Source organism: Bos indicus, chromosome 22, assembly GCF_029378745.1.
Source record: "Bos indicus isolate NIAB-ARS_2022 breed Sahiwal x Tharparkar chromosome 22, NIAB-ARS_B.indTharparkar_mat_pri_1.0, whole genome shotgun sequence".
Taxonomy (NCBI): Eukaryota; Metazoa; Chordata; class Mammalia; order Artiodactyla; family Bovidae; genus Bos; species Bos indicus.
The window spans coordinates 51,931,256-51,951,490 of NC_091781.1; the positions used below are offsets into that span (position 1 = coordinate 51,931,256).

Consider the following 20,235-nt stretch of genomic DNA (forward strand, 5'->3'; position numbering starts at 1 on the left):
TTCTGTGCACAGAGGCTTAACCTTTGGGTTTCACGACGTGAAGATTACTGTAGACCTCTGCAGGAGAGTTTTCTTGTTAGAGTGTTAGAGACAAAAGAATGTGATAATTTGCTATTACTGGATCCTAACAGTATTTCTAAAATGTGTTTTTACCTCTAGATCAAAGTGAATGAATTTGGGTTCTAATTTCTTTTTTCATTTTTTTTTTATAGCTATGATACTTGGGTCCATAGTAATGATGTTGATGCAGAAATTGAAGATCCACCGATTCCAGAAAAACCATGGAAGGTGAGAGATCCTTTTTAAAACAGAATTTTTTAAAAAGTAAAAACAAAATTTACTGTTTCATAAGTTAATAACTCTTCTTAGCTATTCTTAACAACAGTGTTTTAAAGAAATATATACAGAGTGATGACTTTTCTTTCTTATCATCCTATTAAGAGATACCTATGGTCTTGAAGACCTCATTATCCAGGTCTTAGATCAGATGTCTGCAGTGATGTTTGAGGACACCTCAAAGCCAAGTTAGATTGTGGTTTGAGATATTGAGAAAGGAGTGTTAGAAGTGGAGTTGAACATTGTTGATGTCATTTAGGAAGGCTAGGAGCAGTGCTTGCTTGACTTTTATATAGACTCATCTTACTGTTCATTTCTATTATAATGTTTTCAGCTTTTAGTGTGGAAATAATTTTGAAAGTTGCAAGAATAGTACAAAGCCAAGCACTGTTTTATATTCTTCTTCCAGATTCCCCTCTTATTAATTATTGAAATAATTTATTACCTGATACAGGACCCATATTCCATTTTCACGAATTGTCCCGTTGATACAGTAAGCTTTATTGTATATTTAAGTTTTTACCCTGATCCAGGATCCAATTCAGGATCACACATTACATTTAGTTGTTACATCTCTATTCTATTTTAATCTGAAACTTGCAGCTCTTTTTTTTTTTTTCTTCTGTGACATTGTCATTTTTGAAATACATAGGTTGTTGTTATAGTTGTAAAAGGTCCTTGAATTTTAGTTTGTATGTTTCCTCATTATTACATTCAAGCTGTGCACTTTGGGCTGCAGAATTCCATACCTAATACTGTAGCCTTCTCAGTGCATCATACCAGACACCTCGTATTGTCCATTTTCCCCATTATGGCTGATGGTTGGATCATTTGTTAAGATACTATCTGCCTGGTTTTCTCACTGTAACATTACCATTTTTCTCATCAGCATTTAAGATATTTTATAGGGAAAAACTTTGAGAGTGCAGAAATACCCTTTTTTTAAATTGAATTTCTGTCTAAAGGTTTGCTCATCCATGAATAATTTCTGTGACTGATGCTGTCTGTTTGCAGTGGCATTTCACAGTGGGGACAACTCTTCCATTCTCCCTTGATGTGTGTCTGTGCTCTGCATGCACTCACAGAACACTGACAGTACTACTTCATTTTGATGAATTATCTGAATTTGGCCAGTGGAAACTCCTTTAAGCTGCCTCCTGTGATCTTTTGGCATTGTTTGATTCATTTTTGCGTACCTCGTACTTTTCTGGGACAAAAGATGTTCCAAACTCTTTTTGTAATGTCCCTATCCTAGTATTTTTACAGGTAGCTCTTTTCCATGAGTGATTATATGTGATTTTTATTGACTTTTACATAGGATAAGCAACACTTGAATTGGATCTAAGTGTTACATTTTAGACCTGGTTCAGCCTATTTCCAATTGTGTGACCTTCAGAGAGATAGCCTTTGAGCTTTAGATTCCACATGGAGTTAGCAAAAATTACTTTTTGTTTTAAATAAACTTTTAATTTGGAAATGATTTCAAACTTACAGAAAAGTTGCAAGAAAAAGAATAGTACTTGGCATACCTGTATACCCATTATCCACATTTGCCTGTTAACATTTTACTCCCTTTTTGAGTTACTATTTGATACTTGCATATAAATATTTTTTCCAAATCATTTGAAGTAAAGATGTATATGGAATGGGTCTTTAGGTATTTTAGTCTACTGTTCGTATTTCATTGTTGCTGCTTGACCTGGTCATTTTTTAAAAATAAATTTGTATTGGAGCATAGTTGATTTTCAGGGTTGTGTTCTTCTATATAGCAGAGTATATATCAGTTATACATATATCCAGTCTTTCTTAGATTCTAGTCACATATAGATCGTTACAGAGTATTGAGCAGAGTTCCCTGTGTTACACAATAGGTTCTTATTATCTGTTTTATGTAGAGTAGTGTGTTTATGTCAATCTCCCCCCTTTCTCCCTTGGTAACCATGTGTTTGTTTTCTGCATCTGCCTGTTAGCTTTGTCACCTTTTCATGTCACCTTTTCTTTCACTTCTGGTGTTTCTTCTATGAAGTGCTTGTTTCTACCTCTTGCTTTTTTCCATTGCATCGTCTTTTTCTTTGTGGATATTATTTAGATATTCTGCATAAGAACATGCATGGTTATATCATCAGTTACTTGTATTAAAAATAGATTTTCCTAGTAAGCTTAGCTTTTTGTTTTTCACTACTGAGGTCATCTTAATATTTTCCTATATCATCTTGAAAAATTATTCTTTAGTTTTGCATTTTGTATATAGATCTTTAATCTTCTTGGAATTAATTTTTTAACATGTTACGATGTAGGAAAGATTTTTTCTTGATGTGGTGTTAGATCACCTCTCCATTCAGGGTGGGAAAATATTGAACCTGGATTTCTCTCCCAATGACCCATGCCATTTCCGTCAAAAGTAAGCTTTTACACAAGTCGTGGTTTGTTTCTTGCAGTTATGAAGTTTAATTAGTTGATTTGTTCTGAGTAGTACTCCCACTTTTTTCTTCAGGAGTCTCTTGGGTCTTTGCACTTTTGTATAAAGTTAAGAATCAGTTTGTTGAGGTCCATATTAAACTCATTGAAGTTTTGCTTGGAATTAACATTTAATCTGTAGAACAACCTGGAGAGAACTGACGTCTTTACAGTATTGAGTGTCTCAATTTGTGGAAGCAGTTTATCTCCCTATTTATTTAGATCTTTTATATCAGTAAAGTTGTATAATTCTCTTCAGATTTCACTGATCGTCTCAGAATAATCTATAGTAATTATACATTTTGAAATTTTTTCCTCTACTAAGTCTGATATATGGAGTGTCAATTGGATAAAACTATGTTTCCCTTTGACAAAGATTGGCAAATTGTATCCTCTTACATAAATTAAAGCCACCTGTTTTTGCATATAAAATTTTAATAGATCACCAAACCCCTTCATTTATATATATTCTGTGGCTGATTTCACACTGTAGCAGCAGAGTTGAATAGACCTGGAGAACATATGGCTTGCAAGCCTAAAATGTTCACTATCTGACCCTGCAGTAAAGCGTGTCAATTCCCTCTGTATTTGTATTGTTCCATTATCTTCAGGGAAGATGATTTTTAAAAACAACAACAAAAACCACCCTTAAATGTAACTGAAGAGGTTATATCCAAACCATTCTCTCATTGAAAACTGGAAAAAGAAAGTGAAGTGTCTTATGTAGAATATTGAGTTTTAAGCCAACTTTTTCAGTCTCCTCTTTTACTTTCATCAAGAGGCTCTTTAGTTCCTCTTCACTTTCTGCCATAAGGGTGGTGTCATCTGCATATCTGAGGTTATTGATATTTCTCCTGGCAACCTTGATCCAGCTTGTGCTTCATCCAGCCCAGCATTTCACATGACGTACTCTGCATAGAAGTTTAGAACTTATACACTAAATCACAAGTTTAGGACTGGGCTTGATAGCAGTTTACCATAGTATCATTTTATAGGTAAGGAAACTGGGCTGGTTTTATGTAGGATTGTACAACCTATTATATTATTCTGATGCGAAGGAGTTTTTATGAGAAAGATTAATAGAGCATAGTAGTTTAAGAGCTTAGGCACAACTCAGTGCAAATCTAAGTTTTCTCTCTAGTAGGGTAGGTAATTGGGCAGCTTACTGACACTCTGCCCCTTTTGCTCATTAGAAGACTGGAGAGGCTAACCTGCATTGCTTTAGAGGGATTAAATGAGATCATATTGTTTGTAAGGTGTTCAGCAGAATGACTCATACTGTCCTAACATACTTTCTTAAGAGAATTCTACCAAGGTCTGATGGATAGCAAAGAATGTACAATGTGAATCTTCCTCTCTGCTTTTAAAATATATGTATTCTTTTCAGTACTTTGAAAAACTATTAAGTTTTCAAATGCTGTAACATTTGAAATTTATCTAAAATTTATCTTTTGTAATTACTTAGAATGTTATTGAATGTATAAATATAGATACATCCTTTATGCATAAGGAAATGATTTTCTTGGGCCTTCTGTTTTTGAATGTTTTTGTCACTGATTTTTGTGAAGATAAAGATGCAGCGATTAGTGAAATCAACCACATAGTGAAATACGAATACCATATGGTATCACTTATATGTAGAATACAAAAAAAAATTTACTCCTAGAAACAGTGGAAAAGTGGATTCCAAGGATTGGGAAATAAGAGAAATAGGAAGACTAGTTTTCGCTGTAAGATGAATTAGGTCTGAGGAGCTAATGTCAAATATGAAAAAAGTTGAAAGCAGTGTATTTTAGACTTGAAATTTGCTGAGTAGGCTTAAATGCTCTCATATGTTCATACTAACACACACACGAGATAAATATGTGCAGGGATGGATTCACTGGGGCAGGGAATCCGTCACAAAGGGTACACATGTCAAATCACAGTGTATACCTTAAATGCCTTCACTTTTATTTTTCAGTTATATCCTAATAAAACGAAATAAAAGAGGACATGATTATAAACTTTAAGGGTCTTGATTATCAAAACCTCAGTGCACACAAAACTTGTGATGCTTTTTTACTATTTGCTCAATCAAAGACATGGAATAAAAATTAGATATGGTTAAGTTGCTACTCATATGTCATTAATAGTCATATTTTTAAACTATATGAATTGAAGCTTTAAGTATAATAAATCAGCTTGTTTCATTTTGAGTACTTTAAAACTCTAGCATTTTATTATTTATGTAGCTCTTAATGCTTTGGTGTGATTTTAGGTTCATGCAAAATGGATTTTGGACACTGATGTTTTCAATGAATGGATGAATGAGGAGGATTATGAGGTGGATGAGAACAGGAAGCCCGTGAGTTTTCGTCAGCGAATTTCAACAAAGAATGAAGAGGTATTTGGTTCGGCACCATTTTTTTTTCTCTTGGTGTTTTCTTCCTTGGCCTGTATCTTATCAAATCTTATTAATAAACTAACGTACAAAGCAAGGCTCATCAGCCATCAAGTGTCTATAAAAAGTTACTAAATGACCATAATGACCATCTCAGGAGCTGGTGTCTCCCAAAAAGGATCGTGACAGTCTCAGAGAGTCATTAAGGTTTAAAGTGGGTCATGCACTATGTAAGGCAGTACAACTGATTTTGGTTTCTAGATCTTGAGTATGAATTTTGTAAAGTAAATATCATTTTCCACAGGAAAACTGATTTAATTTTAATATTTTTTAATAACTTTGTTGGGCTTCCCAGGTAGCGCTAGTGGTAAAGAAACCGCCTGCTAATGCAGGAGATGTAAGAGACGCAGGTTCTGTCTCTGGGTGGGGAAGATCCCTTGGAGGAGGGTGTAGCAATCCACTCCAGTATTCTTGCCTGGAGAACCGCATGAACAGAGGAGCCTGGTGGGCTACAGTCTAGGATCGCACAGAGTTGGAGATGACTGAAGTGAATTAGCACACACAATAAAATGTAGGCCTTAAAGGTCTCAAAAGTTACAGTTCAGTTCTCTTTTGAGGTGGGCAAACTTGACAGTTAACACTTAATCCTTAAGCCACTTAGATATTTATCCATGTTTCCTTATAAGTTACAAGTTTAGAAGTGGGTGTGTCACTAGAGAAACACTTGAGACTGAGAAGAAGGCTGACGTGTTCGTGTTGGGTTATGACATTTTCAGATGGACGCCTGTGAGTCCAGAAGTCTATTTTGCTGGGGACACTTAACATTTTTGCTTTTTGTCTTGTATTTTAGTTTTCTGAAAAAAAATCTTGAGACATAATACATTTAACAAATAATTTAGAACGTATAGTTCTTTCGTACCTATTTTTAGCCCTGAGACTTTCTTACTAAAACTGTTTGTCACACACTGAAGATTCTTTATTTTTAAGAAAAAAATATTTAAAAGCTGAGTCTTTTTCATATCTTTTAAATTCCTATTTTCTTTGGCATTTGACTTGAATTTTTTTTAAATTTTACTCTTCCCCCACTTATGTTGTTGTTGTTCATTTGCTAAGTCATGTCCGATTCTTTGCAGCCCCATGAGCTGCAGCACACCACACTTCTCTGTCTTTCACTGTCTCCCTGAGTTTGTTCAAACTCATGTCCATTGAGTCAGCAATGCCATTCAGCCATCTCACTTACATGCTTATGTATTTGTTTCTCCTTAATGTATTTCAAGCCGAGTCTTTTGTTACTGGAAATACTCTGATTTCCACACTACATTATTGAATTGGCATATTCAGATCTACTCCTGCTCCGATTTAGGTTGTTTATTCACTTATTTTAGGGGGGATTATATAAAAACTAATATCCCCCTTTAAAACTTTTAACTTCAGACTATACAATCAGAGATACGTGGTTTAGATTTTCTTTAAAACTTCTCTGATCAGGGGATTTTCCCAGTGGTCCAGTGGTTAAGACACTGTGCTTTTACTGCAGAGGGAATGGGTTCAGTATCTTGTTGGGGAATTAAGATCCTGTATGCCACTTGGTTGTGGCCACACACAAACAAAAACTTCTTTGATTGGCCTGTAAGATAATCCACATTCTGAATTTGATGCTACAGAGCTTCTGAAAGGAAATGGATAGTTGTAAGCAGTATGAGGATACCAGAGGACACTGATGTTTAATTGATGTTTTAATCTCTGATTCTTTTTTTAACCTCAGATACAATACTTTGGATCATTTTAGGTGTATTTATTATGATCTGTTCTTTTAAATTAGTAATTATCACCTACAGACTGACTTTTGTGTATTGATTTTTCAGTATATCTTACAACTCTGTGCTGTGCTTAGTTTCTCAGTCACGTCTGATTCTTTGTGACCCCATGGACTATAGCCTGCCAGGCTCCTCTATCCATGGGAATTCTCCAGGCAACAATACTGGAATAGGTTGCCATGCCCTCCTCCAGGGGATCGTCCCAACCCGGGGATCGAACCTAGGTCTCCCGCATTACAGGTGGATTTTACTGTCTGAGCCATCAGGGAAGCCCAAGAATACTGGTGTGGGTAGCCTATCCCTTCTCCAGGGGAACTTTCCGAGCCAGGAATCAGCCCAGTGTCTCCTACATTGCAGGCCCATGTTACAACTCTACTGAGCTCATTTATTAGCTCTGAGAGTGTTTTTGTGGATTCTTTTTCCATATGTAAGATCATGTCATCTGCAAACCGGAGTAGTTTTACTCCTGTGGGTTGGCTTTTAAATAAAAAATTGCAGGCTTATTAAATTTTACTTCTTTTGAATCATCTATTGTATTTCTTTTAATGATGAACTAGGAGTAGGTTCTGGTACTCTTTCACATGGTTATTCAGCCAGTCTTTGTATTCATTAATTTAATAGCATGTGTTCCATGTTTTTTCCAGTGGTTATTGTAAATGTTTCCCCTCCCTTCTCTTCCCTCCTCCTCCCCCACCCCCCCGAAACACAGAATTTGAACAGGAACAGTTTTTAGTTGTACAGGGTTTGAGCATGTCTGTTCTCTAGCAAAGTTTGAATACCTGTGGGATGGTTCTTACGTATCTATCGATGGTGTGTCACCTGGAAGGTAGGGAAAAAGTCTTCTGGCTGCTAATAGTCCAGGATGCTTTATGTTGTGCCTTTCATTTACTCTGAGCTAGTAGGTTTGACATCTTCTTTGTGAAATTTTAGTTTTGGACAAGGATTTGTGGAAACTGAGACATCAGCAAAGCTGGCTGATCTTTATTTCCATTTCCTTCTTCCTAGCCAGTCAGAAGTCCAGAGAGAAGAGATAGAAAAGCATCAGCTAATGCTCGAAAGAGGAAACATTCACCTTCCCCTCCGCCCCCCACACCCACAGAATCCCGGAAGAAGAGTGGGAAGAAAGGGTAAGAACTGCACTGTGATGCAGGAGGCCCTGAAACAAACTCTAAAGGACTTCCCAGATTTTTACCTTCACAGGGGACGTTTGGCTGTAGGAAGTCTAGCTTGGACTTGGTACTGTATTTCCCTGATTTTACCACCTGGTCCTGTACGTGATCCAAGTGACTTACGGAGGAGTGAACCTCTGTGTTATGTTCTGCATGGTATAGCAGTGTAGTGCCTTGTTCAGTAAGACACATTTGTATTTAGTGAATCTTGCTGGAGTGGAGGTTTTGGTTTCTATTGAGTAGGTTCTTGTGGGGATTAAGTGAGACTTTAAAGACCTTGTATAGGTCTTCCTGCCCTGAAGTAGATAACAGATGGTCCATAATACATAGTATATATTATGTACATAATAAATGTATATTAAGTAAATACTTAATAATTTCATGGTTGTCTAGCTCAAAATATATTTTAAACAGTTTATTAAAGGTTACAGTTTAGTTTTAGAAGATGAGAGTTTACAGAATTTATTCTTCTCATGTGATAGTGAATTAGTTGAATTTCTGGCTGTTGTCAAGTAGACCTTGACCTTGTCAAGATGTCACAGTGCAGACATCTTTTTCCATTGGTTTCCTTTTGTGACTTTCTTTAGCCACATTTGCCTTTTGCTGCCCAGAGCATGCCTTGAGTCACACTATTTCTTGAAAGGTTACTTGAAGCATTCTTAAACATGTGTAGAAGCTTTTAGAGAATTTAAGAAACTCTTAGTCTCATAAATAATAATAATGAGTTAGTCACAGATACAGAAAAGATTTTTGTTATCTTTGTCAAGTCACATATATTTGTTGTTAAAATAGATTGTTCTTTGGGCGTTGAGGGTAACCTTATTTCCTAAACTTACAAATTTAGGAAATAAATTTCATAAATTCTGAAATGTACTGTTGATGTTCAGAGATTTCAGAGCTACCTGTAATATAACAACTTTTCCAAGTGTTTTGGGGCCTGAAATTGCTATGTTACTTTTCCCTTTATGGCCTAAGATGGGCTGCTAGGATAGGAGTGGCCACAGAACCAAAACGTTATGTCCAGGAAGCTCACAGTGGTGGCATTTAGCCTCTACTGTAAGTATTGTTGTTTACAGTCACCTAGTCATGTCCAGCTCTTTTGTGATCTCATGGACTGTAGCCTGCCTACCTCCTCTTTTCATGGGATTTCCCAGCAAGACTATTGGATTAGGTTGCCATTTCCTTCTCCAGGAATCTTGCCAACCCAGGGATTGAACCCGCATCTCATGCTTTGGCAGGTGGGTTTTTTACCATTGAGCCACCAGGGAAGCGTCATTCTTTTGAGTATAAAACTCACCACATTGACGTTCCCCAAATAAATGTATGCATCTGCCTTCTAATGAGCAGGACTTTGCTGGTTTAAATTCCCCCTTAGAATACTCTATCTAACGAAAACATCTTGAAACCTGTTTTCCTAACATTTGTTATATTCATCTTCCTTGCATCTTTTCTTGCTTTTAAAGTATTTGATCTGTCTGTCCCCTTTAATTTCATAGGCTTAAAAATTTGTCCTATAATTTTTATTTTAAAAATTATTTTACACTCTATACCTTAGTCTCACATGTGCCCACACGTTGTCGCTGTAGAAAGAGAGCTGTGTGCATTCTCTCAGCAGTGTGAGGAATCTTCACTCTATTTCTCCATTCTCATTTCCTTGTCAGTATATTCTAAAGTATTATCCCAAAACAGAAGTTTTTTTTTCTTATGCTTTTACTCATCCTGAAACATAGCCAACTTTTTAGTGAATTGTTTTAGTTCCCAAGGTTTAGCTTAACTGTCATTTGACTAACTCTCTGAGGGTGGTTTTTTTTTTTTGGTCCTTTTATTCCTTTTTTTGTGTCAATACACATCACATTAAATGAGGTAGTTCCTGTAATTCTTCAAGATAAGGAATCAGTCCATTCTTGTGTGAACTTTAAATAGGCTTTCTTGTGTGTGTTAGTTTTAAAAATAGATGTTGATTTGCTTGAATTGATGAAAGAGCAATGGCAATTTTTACAAATTTAAATGTTAGTACTGCCTTTAGTGATTTTACTTTGCAGTTCCTGGTGTTTGGATGATACAGAGAGCCAGGAAGAATACAAAAAACAAACAAACCAAAAGAAAAAAAGCCCAAACCACCCACTTAGTTGTATATATCTTCGAGAAAATTTCTTGTGTGATTCTTTATGATCTTTAAAATACTTGCTGTATTTCCAAGGCAAAGTTTTTTTTTGCTATACTGATATAATTGCCTTTTAGGATACTGTCTCCAGTTTGAATTGTAGGATTTCTGTGGCCATTTCTTATGCCCTGTAATTTTTATTTTCCTCTTGACAGGTTAGATGTAATTTGGGGAATGTATCTAATTTGTTTGGATTTATGTTTGTTTCTTAAAGTGATTCTGAGCATAGATTCCCAACAATACAGTTAAAATCTCTGAAATTGTTTGCTATAAGTAGCTGTAGTCAGTCTTGTGCTCACATATCTTCTGTGTCTTAGCCAAGCTAGTCTTTATGGGAAGCGGAGAAGTCAGAAAGAGGAAGATGAGCAGGAAGATCTTACCAAGGACATGGAAGACCCAACACCTGTACCCAACATAGAGGAAGTGGTTCTTCCAAAAAATGGTTTGTATCCTTTTGCATAGACATGGGAACGTTAGCTGTGATTTACTCCCTCTCAGCAGTGCCATGGGGTGAGTCTCTCCGTGCTGTATGTCCCTAGTTCTCAGTGGAAGTATAAATTGATGAAGCCACTTAACGTGATTTGGCTGTCTCCTAAATTTGAAAATGGGTACATCCAGGGACTTTCCTGGCAGTCCACTGATTAAGACTTTGTGCTTCTAACGCAGGGGGCACGGACAGGTTCAATCCCTAGTCAGGGAACTGAGATTCCTATGCTTTATGCGTGGTGTGGCCAAAATAAAAAAGTACACATCCAGTAGCAGTCTTAATTTCAGAATCCCTATTAAATAATTGCATGTCTCTGTAAAGATAAGTATAAAAGAATGTTGATTAGAGAGTAATGAAAAATTGAAGATAAATTAAGTTTCCGCTGACATAGGGCTAGTTACCTTCTGATCCACTCATGGACACAGAGGCTCTTAAAAATGAAAGAGGACTTCCCTGGCGGTCCAGTGGTTAAGACTCTGTGCTTCCATTGCAGGGGTGCAGGTTTGATCCCTGGTTGAGGAACTAAGATCCTGCATGCCTTGTGGTGCAGCCAAAAGAACAAAAAAAGAAGATGTAACTAAAAATGCATGGAAAGATACATAGGTGCATTATAACATGAGATAAAGAGAATACTAAGGATTAAGCACAGAATGATAACTTTACACCCGTAAGATTTAAAACCCTTGGGATGTTTTCAAGTCTCCACTGATGTGAAAGGTATCAGTGCTCCCTCAATTTGTCTGGCTTAATGAATGGCACACAAGTGGGGATGCACAAGCGTACAAAAGAATAATAAAACATAATTTTGGTAAAGGGGTTAAAAGGTTCTTTTCAGGGTTTTATCTGTATTTCTGTATTGTTTACTTCTATGATGACAGAAGAGTTCTGCTTATTTAATTAATACAAAATATAGTCTGTTACTTTGTTGATATTTCTTAGCTGAGCTTAAGATACTTACTTGGAGGTGAGTATTGAATGACAGTAGAGTTGCCCTGAGATTCATGTATTTTTTAATCTTCTGTTCTGTTTTCTTAAAAACAAGTAGAACTTTCCCCTTAAAGCATGATTTTTTTTTCTTTCTTTCTAGTAAACCCAAAGAAAGATAGTGAAAATACACCTGTTAAAGGAGGAACTGTGGCAGATCTAGGTAAAAATCAAAATCTATAGTTTCGTGTTGTTTTGTCTCAGAGATATGTCAGGTCCTTTGAGAATCCTTTCTTTACTGAGAGGTGTCATTTTCAGTTGCTGTGCTTTCCAGCACAGATACTTACTATGGCTAGGTTAGTACCATTGTTGCTTAGTTACCTATTAGGAAATTTAATTTCTTATGGTCCATTCTTTGCATTCTTATGAATTTCCTTCTCTCTGCATAATGTTTTCTTGCAAACCAGCAAATGTGGTAGTATGATACCTAAATCAGAATATCTGAGTTTTAAGGAAACAGTTGTAGTTAATGCACTTTTTATAATCTGCTGGAATACTTGTTTCATGATATGTGCAAATTGATTATGTCTTCAGAACAAAAATCTGGTAACTGTTAATACTTTGTAAGCCAACAGAAAGTTTCCTTAACAGGATAAAATGAGAGTCACATCATCCTTCTACTGTATTTTCAGGGTATCGAGTACATTTTCACAAGTAAGGTCTAACTCTCGGATGTGTTGTGAGGGTAGAAAAGAGTGTAGTCATTTGTTCCAATTTTTAAAAATAGTTTGAAACGTCTTTTTTCATGAAAGTTATATATGAAGTAATGATCTCAATTACTTTGTTCATTTGTGAAAGTCAAAGGGAATCCTAGTATTTTCAGTATATATTAAATTTATGAATTGATGGGATTTTAGACCTAATGGGGATATTCAAGATCTCCTTATGTGGAAAAAGAGTCTTGGCTTTACTGTCTCCTAGTCAGGTGAATTCTGTATTTCAAATTAATTGCTGTGATTCTTGATGGCAGACGTGTGGGTGTTTGGGAGCGTTTTTCTACTTCATTTCACTAAATACATCCTGCTTTTTCTGGCTTCAAGCCTGTCATCGGACATCAGTGGATGATTCTGTTTTTGATTATGTTGAAAGTAAAGCAGAAAAGTGTCTTGATGACAGTTTATAGAGAGGTACTATTAGGTCAACAAAATAAAGTTACTATCAAAATGCTTCTTTCATAGCTGTTTTTAACATTAGTAACAGAATATAGATTTTAAATAGCTAGTAATAATTTTCATTGTCCATAAGTTTATATTGTCTGTTTTATAACCATCATTTATCTACTGACCGAAAGGCCAAAAACACAAAAGCTAATGATATACAGTATTATGTTCTATATTCTCAGTGCTCTGGCAGTGTAAAATATTCTTAAGACTTGAATAATCTTCACTGAGACAGTTTGTTAAACAGAATGCTAGTTTATATTTTAAAAGTTAAATCCCAAAAAAGAATTATTCCATAGTTTTAAGGGAGTGGACAATTGTTCTTTTAAAAGTGAGGTGTCAGTTGTAGTATTTTTGTAGTAGACTTTATCAGAGGAGTCAGATTGAAGCCATGATTAGGGAAGGAATGAGGTCCTGACTGGATAAAGAGTTTTAGTGCTAGGTATAGGAGATCTTCCCTTTGTGTTAGTGAGCAGGTAGAGGTCTCACTCAGGAGGGCTGTGCTTGCGGATGCTGCTGACCGTAACTGAAGGGTTTGACTCTTTGGAATCTGAAGTTTTTGTCCTGACTTTACATCCACAGACCAACAGGCTTCCCAAGGATCATTTAAGCATTTGACTTTCTGCATTGGCTATAACCTGACTGATCCATCAACTGGGAATTGTTCAGAGTTGTTCATTGTTTTAACTGATCCATATTTTGCCTTATATGCCACCAAGCTAAGTATACCCAGTCATTTCTTTGTTGAAATCTCTAAAAGGTCAGTATCCAGGGGCTGAGGTGAGAGTGCATGTGTCCATACCTCGCAGGAGGACAACATTGACTCTGTACCACCATCTAGGAATCAGTATATTGTATTATCAGAAGTGTATTTCCATTGGGTACCAAGAGTCCCTCAAGGACAAAAATCTGTTAAACTGAAATGAAATAGTATAATTTGACCAGAGAGCGATTATTGTACTACCAGCATCTAGTGAGAAGTTGATTATCCTTTGGTTTACTATGACCCAAAGGACAAAAGCTCATTTTTGACAGCTTTACCCAGATTTCTTTCTGTTAGTCACTTCCTCTGAAAAAATAGTCCCTGTGCAGAGTAGGAGGACTAATGTCGGTAATACTGTAACTTACCACACTGCTTCTTTGTGGCTATTTGTTTCTAACTTAAAAATCAAGGAACAGTGTCCATCTTTATGTTACATGAGACATGTCAGGTGTCATTCTATAAATGTCTGCATTTTTGCATAAAACCATGTTAGCCCCAATTTATTGATTAGGAAATGAAGACTTCTGAGGTTCAGGAACATTCCTAAGCGCACAGCTACTGAGAGAGCACAGATCCAGATCCAGGTCTTTCGGTAGTGCAGCGCTTTGTCTCACTGCACTCTGCTCATTTCTTACAGCCTCTCTCTCATGCTCACTTGTCTTTCAGTTTTGTGAAGTCATCAGGTACATCCCCACCTGAGGCCCTTTGATTTGGCTTCTTTCCCTCTGTGAAATGCTTGCTTTGTCCTTCTCTCAAGTTTTAGCTTAAATGTCACCTTTTCAGAGAGGCTTCCCGGTATATGGACTCTGAAAGATCTACCCACTCAATTCCTCTCTGAAATACGTTGTTTTTATTTTCTGTATAGCAGTTGTCAGCATTTGGTATCTTTTATTTTCTCTTCAGTCTCCTACCACTCATAACTGGAATGTAAGCTCCATAAATACAGGGGATTTTTTTTTTCATCATTGTGTCTTTAGCATTTGGACAGTGGCTGGTGCATAATAGATAATAAATAAAATTAAGTTAAATGTTGGAATGCTAGTTCCTTATTACCTGTTAAAATACTATATTTATATCATTTAAAGGATGTATTTAAACATCTCTAAAGTAGGGGTTGGCAAACTTTTTTTCTAAAAAGGGCCAGATAATAAATATTTTAGGCATTCTGGTACAACTAGTCAAGTTTGCCATTATAATGCAGGTGCAGCCATCCATAATATATAAACAAATAATCATGGCTTATTCCAATAAAACTTTTATTTAAGGACACTGAAATTTGAATTTCAGTTAATTTTTTAAATTTCATCATTCAAAAATGCAAAAATCACATTGACTTGCAGGTGAGATAGGAATCCCCAAGATCATGCCCAGGTTTGGAGATTCTCTGGAAGGACTGGTAGAACTCAGCATTTAGTTGTACCCTCCGCTGACATATATCAGAGCGACATAGGCAGCATGAACAGATCATAAGGGAAGATGATACAGGCAGAGTCTGCATGCAGGCTTCCTCCCGTGTGCTCGCTCACCTGAGAGGTCGCACGGAGTACACTCTTCCTGTGGCAGCACGCGTGCAGTGTTTCCAGCCACAGAAGCCCCTTTGAGAGTCCAAGATCATTGTTCTTATTGGTCATGTAGGGTACCCTCTGCCTAACACACACCAAAATTTCACGCTGCAGAAATTCATCACAAGCTGTGTTGTGCCACAGTCTAGGCGCAGTACACCACCCTTCCTATCAGTTAACTATCGGTTAGGAACACACCAAGTCACTTCCCCAGATTCCCTACAGAAACAAGCAGTGGGCCAGATTTAGCCTGTGGGCTAGAGATCCTGACCCCTAGTCTGAGCAATTTATTTAGTGCTTTTCAAGTAGCAGATTCTTAGAAATATTTGCTGAATGAATAATGGCAAAATACTGAAAAGATGGCTTCCTTATATTCTCTTTCAGCTTTACAGTGCTTCATCACTGCCAAGACTCAAAATAATTATATTAAAAATAAAAATATTACAGGAAGTTAATAATGTAATTATTTGTGCTGTAACCTCTTACCCTTTGCACTGTGGAAAGTTATCTGCCTTTCTGCTATGGAAGTCAGCTATTTAAATTATACATGGATTTGCCTCTGTTCTTTTGCAAGGCTAGCATTTAGGTCCTGGAGTCCCTATCCTCAGAAGGTATATATAAATACTCTTACCAGAACTTTGTCCTTAGGGATTGATTATCACCTCCTTCTTTACTCCGCATTCTTTATTCATTTCCTCTGGGATCTGAAATGTTATTACTTCATTTCACTAAACTTCAGGAGGCTGGAGCCCTAATCAAGTCCCTTACCTGTTATTAAGTAAGATTGTGACTAAGATTGTAGGCCAAGCAGTAATTAATTATAAATTCCCTATTGTTGGAAATCTAATGATTTGTGCTTTGAATTTTTAGTCACCTCTATGCTCCTGTGTACGGATCTCATTTACTGAATTATTCACAGTGAATTTGCTTTAATAATGCTCTCCTTTTTGCCTTGTCTCTGTCCAGTATCATTTCCTTAAACCTTAAAGTTTCCAAGTAATCCAAAGAGCATTTACCTGTTAAATCAATTCCATGTTTGATTTTGCAGATGAGCAGGATGAAGAAACAGTCACGACAGGCGGAAAGGTAATGATTTATTTAGTTAGGCCTGGTGCAGTAGTAACTCTTAAGGGTCCTGTGTGTTCAGCAATAGACATACTGAACTGCAAGTGTCCTTAGAAATATTCTGAGATTCTTCTGATTTTTAAAATTTTTGTTTAAAACCCCTACCCCGCCCCCCCAAATAGTTTGTCTTTCTTGACCCTCTACAATGTTATCAGGAGGAATTGCCATTCTCCCAGGTAAGCATTTCTCATATACTGTGGTTTCTGGTTCCATTTCTCTCCTGGTTTCATGTGAGTAATCAGCTGCACAGTGTTCCAGGTGAGCAGGGACAGTGCCTTGCTTTGATTTTCTCACTCCCATTTCTGTTAGTGCAGCCCCAGTCCACTCTTTACCTCTTTTGAGTTTTACAGTTACTTCATGTTTCATCGGTTCTGCTCTGGAGACATAAGAATAATTAAGCTCTTGGATGATGTTGGATTTCAGGCAGGGTTTGCTTCTCTTTAAATAAATGGCCCCACTATTTATTCAGGCTGTAATCTCTGTGTTAAGATGTGTAACTAATGTTTAATCTCCTTGAAATAACTTCCTTAATGCTGAAAATGAATAGTTCTTTTTTTTTCTTTTTCAGTGAGTCAGAGAACTTCCCCATAGTGACATTTACTGTTTTTTATACATTCATGAAATGAAAATATTCATGACAGGATTTCAAGGAAAAGTATTTCAAGAAACTCTTGTGTAGATGGCTTTTTAACTGAATCGTTCTTACAATTTTCTCTTTGAAATCAAACTTTTGTATTCAGAGAAGTATTCTGTATTAATCAACTTATTAACATTGATGAATATTACGCTTGTGAGGAGATGTCATCATTTAGAGTATATAGTATTGTGTGGTAGTAAAAGAGAGCAAAATACAAGCCAGAGAATTTCCCAAATTTTTAACATCAAGAATGAGAGTAATTTTGAAACTGTGGACAAGTTTTTTGTATAACTTAAAGCTAAGACAGTTAGAGGTGGTTACTCCAGTAACTGGTCCCACAGTGTCATTCTCCTGTCAGCTTTTATTCATTTCAGTGCCAGCCTTTCTCTGCTTTTCCTCAAGAAAATTTTCTGAATTGAATCACATTTAATTCGTAAAACCTGTGGCACAAAAGCAACTTAATCATAAGCATGGTTTTCACTAGCTTCCCTGGTTTGGGAAATAAAATTTCTTACCTTTGTAATCAGTATTAACACTTTTGCTTTAACATTATTTAAGTAACAACCAGTTTCCTTAGTGCTTTCATACTTTAAATTTTTTTTTTGATATTCATTGATCTTAAGGAAACTATTGTCTTAAGTTTCTAGCACTAACTAGATCCTTACTAGGAAATATAGGTTGAATTACCTTAAATGTAGAAATTAAACTCTGGAATCATTATAAAAGAATATGATTCAAAACTTGACTGCTTTCTTAAAAGAGTTTCATAAGGTTAAAACAGTAAAAGCACCACAGATAAAAGGTTAATAGAAATAACCCTATACAGTTTGAAAACACCTCAGTGTCAAAAAATTTATTTCCTATAGTATCTTGATAAAACCATTTAATGTGAAGTTAATTATAAGGAATCATTGAGTTAAATAGAGATTGGAACATACTCTACAAGCCATCGTAAAACTCCTCCTCCTTGCAAAAGGAGGAGGAGGTTAAAGGAGACCAAAGAGATGTATCTGGACTCCATGATCAGGTTCTGGTTTGGGGAGGAAAATCTGTAATAGACATTTCTGGGACACTTGGATCCATTTGAATATAAACTGTATGTTAAATGATATTATTTAAAAGTGATTATTGTAGTATAAAAGTCTTCTTTTGTTTTGACCTAGTGCAGTGGTATTTGCAATTACTATTCGCAAAGCCAGGTTTTTAGGTGAATTCAGTTGTAAAACCTTCATAAATATGATAAAATTCAGCTAGTTTCCGGCAGTGAGAATGGTTAACAGTGTAGGCCCTCTAGCTGGATTTTCTGAAATTTTGTCCTGTTGATGTTATTAGCTCTGTACATCATTTTCTCATCCACAGAAGAGATGATAAATAGTACCTGCTGTTACTGTGAGGAGTAAGTGAGGTAATGCACATATAGCTGTTGGTGGATGCTTAATACTCAGTCTTTGAAACTGGAGAAACTTTATCATTAGGTTTTACTAGTGTCATTGAGCTAACCTCCTTATAAATTGAGAACTAGTCATTTAGATTTCTGATCCTAGGATTAGGGAAAACTAGACAAATACGATGCAGGCTACTGTGGAAAAAGTTTCAGGCCGCCTTTGAGTTGATTCCCTGATCTGTTAAAAAGGAGGAATAAAATCTGCTCTCTCATCCGGACATCTTTTGAAGGTACCTTTAAAAACTGTGAAAAGCTATTTTTCCTTGACATTTGTTTTCCTAGTCCTTGAAATTGGATCAGCTAGCTGCATTTTCTGTAAACTGCTGTCAGAAGTTTGAAAGCTATTCCTTATGTCTCTCAACTTTGGCTTATTTTCTGTAGGAAGATGAAGATCCTGGCAAAGGTGATCAGAGTAGATCCGTTGACCCTGGTGAAGATAATGTGACTGAGCAGACCAATCACATTATTATTCCTAGCTATGCATCGTGGTTTGATTATAACTGGTGAGTGTGTGCTTATATCTGTGAACTTGGCACTGAGGAGTGGGGACACTTGCCTTGAAACAGTACTGTGCTCTTCTGCCCAAGTCCTCTCATCGGTAATCCCTGTCACGCTAGATGATGGGGGATGGAAAGTTATTTTAACTCTGGAATGTGTTCTTTTAGTTGTTTTACTTAGGGATAGAAACTAGATTATGTTGTAACCTAGGGTTATCAAATTTTATAAACTTAAGCCTAACTCATTTGGTGTCAGTTTTAGTTCAGACAGGCAAAGGCTTGAGTATTTAATTATTATAAAATACTGATGTTTATTATATGATTTTTTAACAGATTTAAAAAAATAATTTTGTGTATGTAATTTTGGCTGTGCTGCTTCTTCATTGCCATGCAGTCTCTTCTCTAGTTGAAATGAGCAGGGGCCGCTATCCGGTTGTGGGATGCAGGCTTCTTATTTGCAGTGGCTTCTCTTGTGGTGGAGCATGGGCTCTAGGGTGCACGGGCTTCAGTACTTGTGGCACACAGGATCAGTAGTTGTACTTCCTGGACTCTGGATAATAGAGTGGAGGCTCAGTAGTTGTGGCTCATGGGCTTAATTGGTCTTGTGAGATCTTCCTGGACCAGGGATCCAGACCCCATCTTCTGCATTGGCAGGTGGATTCTTTACCACTGAGCCACCAGGGAAGCCCTGTGATTTTTAAATGTTACGGAAATACATAAAGAAAAACTCCTCTGATTACCCAGTCATGGCTTTATGTTAACGGGAAACAGGAGCTCTTTCACATATAAACCCTGGCATATAAAAGAGTTCAAGAAAACACCCATCTCAGCATCCTCCTTGTCATTTACCACAACCACTGTGGCATCCTTGGAACATGGATGGAAGTAAATGCAGACCTAGATATCCTACTTCTTGATTACTTTTGAAGTGTAACTGTTTCATATCAGGCTGATTTTTGTTTGACAGGTTTTTATTTTAAAATAAATGTACCAGAACTCTAAATAGATTAGTTTCTTTAAGGTCCTTTCATTGGAAGACTGTATACTTAGTCTAGTGATGCCACCTTCACTCTGAATCTCTTGGTCCTGTTTGGATATTTTGCCTGCTTTCAATGGTTTTTGTGTTATTTTTAAGGATATATGTGCCTGTATATCTTTATATACATATATATGTGTGTGTATGTGTATACATATATTTATACACACATACACCTAAATACATATCTATAAAACCACCTTAAAAGAATAGG

General features: G+C 36.4%; 1 protein-coding gene across 1 annotated transcript in view; it reads left to right on the forward strand.

Annotated features, from left to right (window-relative positions):
- Positions 1 to 20,235, forward strand: part of SMARCC1 (SWI/SNF related BAF chromatin remodeling complex subunit C1) — a 125,561-nt gene that overhangs the window by 35,917 nt on the left and 69,409 nt on the right. Inside the window, exons 8-14 of the mRNA XM_070776781.1 lie at positions 213 to 288; positions 5,054 to 5,179; positions 7,999 to 8,120; positions 10,644 to 10,768; positions 11,901 to 11,960; positions 16,331 to 16,368; positions 18,870 to 18,991. Coding sequence (XP_070632882.1) covers positions 213 to 288; positions 5,054 to 5,179; positions 7,999 to 8,120; positions 10,644 to 10,768; positions 11,901 to 11,960; positions 16,331 to 16,368; positions 18,870 to 18,991 — 669 coding nt within the window. The remainder of the gene's footprint in view (positions 1 to 212; positions 289 to 5,053; positions 5,180 to 7,998; positions 8,121 to 10,643; positions 10,769 to 11,900; positions 11,961 to 16,330; positions 16,369 to 18,869; positions 18,992 to 20,235) is intronic.